Source organism: Pinus tabuliformis, chromosome 7, assembly GCF_031772625.1.
Source record: "Pinus tabuliformis cultivar Carrire ecotype Pingquan chromosome 7, CPIR1, whole genome shotgun sequence".
Lineage (NCBI taxonomy): Eukaryota > Viridiplantae > Streptophyta > Pinopsida > Pinales > Pinaceae > Pinus > Pinus tabuliformis.
The window spans coordinates 332,467,039-332,469,756 of NC_142293.1; the positions used below are offsets into that span (position 1 = coordinate 332,467,039).

Consider the following 2,718-nt stretch of genomic DNA (forward strand, 5'->3'; position numbering starts at 1 on the left):
ACACACATATATAATATTATATATATAAACAGATGCAAAACATATATTTAAATATTGAAACAGATTCTTTTACTGGAGCAGAGAAGGTTTATCAAATTTAAAAAAGAAAATATTTACGCAAAATACAACATTGTAAATACAGATTGTATTCAGATTGATACAGCGTTTTTCTACCATGAGACGACAGAAAAACTTGTTGTTTGGTACGCCTAGTATATTCATTCAGGCGCGGACCATAGTGTAACATTTATTAGTATCAATCGTGTTTGATTGCTTAAGCATTAAATGCACATTCAGCTGGAGTTGTAGAAAACCTTCCCGATGTGTCTTGACAGTAATCGTAGGTCATGTAATTTTTGCGAACCCAATCAAGATTCCCCACTTGAGATTCATCTAGGCTTTGAAATTCCGGTTGTTCCCACCAATTGTTGGCACATGGAAGAGATGAATTAGATGGCGCGCTGCATGCATTCACTTCAAATGATTGGTAAGAGGCCACAAAAGGAGCTTTACTCCAATCTATTTTAACTCTTCCTCCATCAGTGGCCCAGTTTTCCCCGTTCCAAAGGGTGGAGAGGATCCTCATGGGTCGACTATTCGGATATGGAATACCCGCAGTTTCTTCATTGTTCTTGAACACCCTGATGGGGATAGAATCAACCCAAAATCTGCTCACAATATGCAAAATATACATATATTACAATACAAACAAAGACTAGAAATAAATTCATGATCTGTTTCAGTTATAAGGAATAAGCACATACACGATTTGATTGTGGTTCCAAAGAATTGAATAGTTATGGAAGTCCGCCGTGGGATCAAACCACAGATTCAATCTTTGTTCTCTATTCCCAACGCCATTCGCAAAGACGTTGGTTTGTAGAGTGTACGGATTTCCCGGCAGATTCCCCAGAAATTCGTAGTCAAGTTCATCGTGCGAAGCCGCGTCGGACGACATCTGAATGAAAAATACCAACATTAATATATTGAAGTTTTAATTATCTATGTCGGAAATTGGGTTCAAGTACTGTAAATTGATAATGAATCTTCATTCTTGTGTCAAACTAGCTACTTACATAATAGGAAGTGACTGTTCCTGCCGAGTTTCCAGACACCAGCTTAATACTCATGCTCAAGCTGCCGAAGAGGTATTCGTTTCTGGACTGAAAACCAGAACCTGATGAACAACTAAAATTATTATTACAATTCTCAGCATTCAATACATTTATGTTCATGAAAAGGAAATATTGTACCTGAGGCTTTATCCATAGTGAGCTGCGCCGTTTGGCCATTATTCAACAATTGAACGGTTCCCCATGAAATATCGAAATTGTCGCCGAAGCTGGAGGATTCTACGGAGGATAGAATCAGAATCAGAATGAGCACTGAACTTATGTATACTATTTCTCGCCAATTGATTCCAAATCCTAAAAACTTTGCGCAGCGCTTCATTGCTGATAATTATATTAAAAGGCTGGATTGTCGAAGTACTGCACATCTGAAAAACAAGCTGACACGAGTGAATCCCCTACCCTTTAAATATATGATGCAGAAGAGTCCCGTAACAGCTCTCATAATCAATACGAGAGAATAATGAAAATGAATGACATCATAGAGCAGATGGCTGTCGCGTAGTTATCTAAATGAGTACTCCATGCTGGATTCCGTTAATTCTATGATTGTTCAAATGATACGCAAAAGCTTTGAAAGTTTTCGTAGGTAAAATAGGAAGAAGCTTGACAAGCCGGTAATGCAACTATTTATGTACGGTGTTTGCAACTTTTATGTACGGTGTTTCGTTTCTTGATAAGTTATAAACTTTTAAATATTTAAATTATTCCAATAAGTTATAAATTTTTAAATATTTAAATTATTCCAATAAGTTATAAATTTTTAAATATTTAAATTATTCCAATTAGATATCAAAAATATTGTTTTTGTTAAATTATAAATTCTTATATCTTTAAATTACCCCAGTTAAATATATCTTCATATAATTGTAATTACTAAATTTCTAAATTTGATATTAGAGCTGTAACCACTAAATTTGATATTTAATATTAAACCTTTAAAAATTACAAATTCGATGTGTCTGCATATGCGTGGTATGGCGTTTTTAATAAGTTAATTAACCGTAAATTTGTGAAAAAAATCAAAAGATCTTGTTCACATTGGGACCAGATGGCATTCCTAATAAACTGATCAAAGTATTCTCGAATCAGAAAATTTCATTGAACCTCCGGCTGGCACCGAACTTACAAAAACTTTCAATGAACTCCAACTCAATAATTATGAAGCTATGAGTTTGATAGTCCATCAAATTTATACTATGCTTTTTTCTTTTGTCTGATAGTGGCTGTTAACAGATTTGATTGGACGCCTGCTGTGCATTATAATACCATTAATAAGCCATTTGATCGAATTTGAAGGCTGTCCAGATGTAATTTTTCAGATGAGTGCAAGACTTAAACCTGCTAAATTTTTTAGTGATCTGTCTTCTAGAGCTGGCAAAAAAACACATAATAATTCTGTTTGTAAGAGGCTTCTGATTATTATTTGGGTGAAATATTGGATTAATTTGAAATTATTTCATATTATCTTGAAATATTGGATTAATTTTAAATGATTTCTAATTAGCGTGAAATCTTGGACTAACTTGAAATTATTTCCGATTAACGTGAAATCTAGGATTAACTCGAAATTATTCCGCAGGAGTAT

General features: G+C 34.1%; 1 protein-coding gene across 1 annotated transcript; it reads right to left on the reverse strand.

Moving 5' to 3' along the window:
* Positions 1-254: 254 nt before the first annotated feature.
* LOC149247315 (xyloglucan endotransglucosylase protein 6-like) lies at positions 255-1,538 on the reverse strand. Its single transcript, XM_089455867.1, has 4 exons — positions 1,254-1,538; positions 1,077-1,177; positions 765-958; positions 255-668 (listed from the first exon to the last, which is right to left on the reverse strand). The coding sequence occupies exons 1-4, from the start codon at positions 1,450-1,452 to the stop codon at positions 275-277; spliced, it is 888 nt and encodes a 295-aa protein (XP_089311993.1). The 5' UTR covers positions 1,453-1,538; the 3' UTR covers positions 255-274.
* Positions 1,539-2,718: the final 1,180 nt, after the last annotated feature.

Coding starts and splice junctions, on each gene's coding strand:
- LOC149247315 (XM_089455867.1), bottom strand. CDS start 1,452: ATGAAGCGCTGCGCAAAGTTTTTAGGATTTGGAATCAATTGGCGAGAA. Junction 1,178..1,253: donor CACTATGGATAAAGCCTCAG/GTACAATATTTC, acceptor GTTGTTCATCAG/GTTCTGGTTTTCAGTCCAGA. Junction 669..764: donor TGGAACCACAATCAAATCGT/GTATGTGCTTAT, acceptor TATTGTGAGCAG/ATTTTGGGTTGATTCTATCC.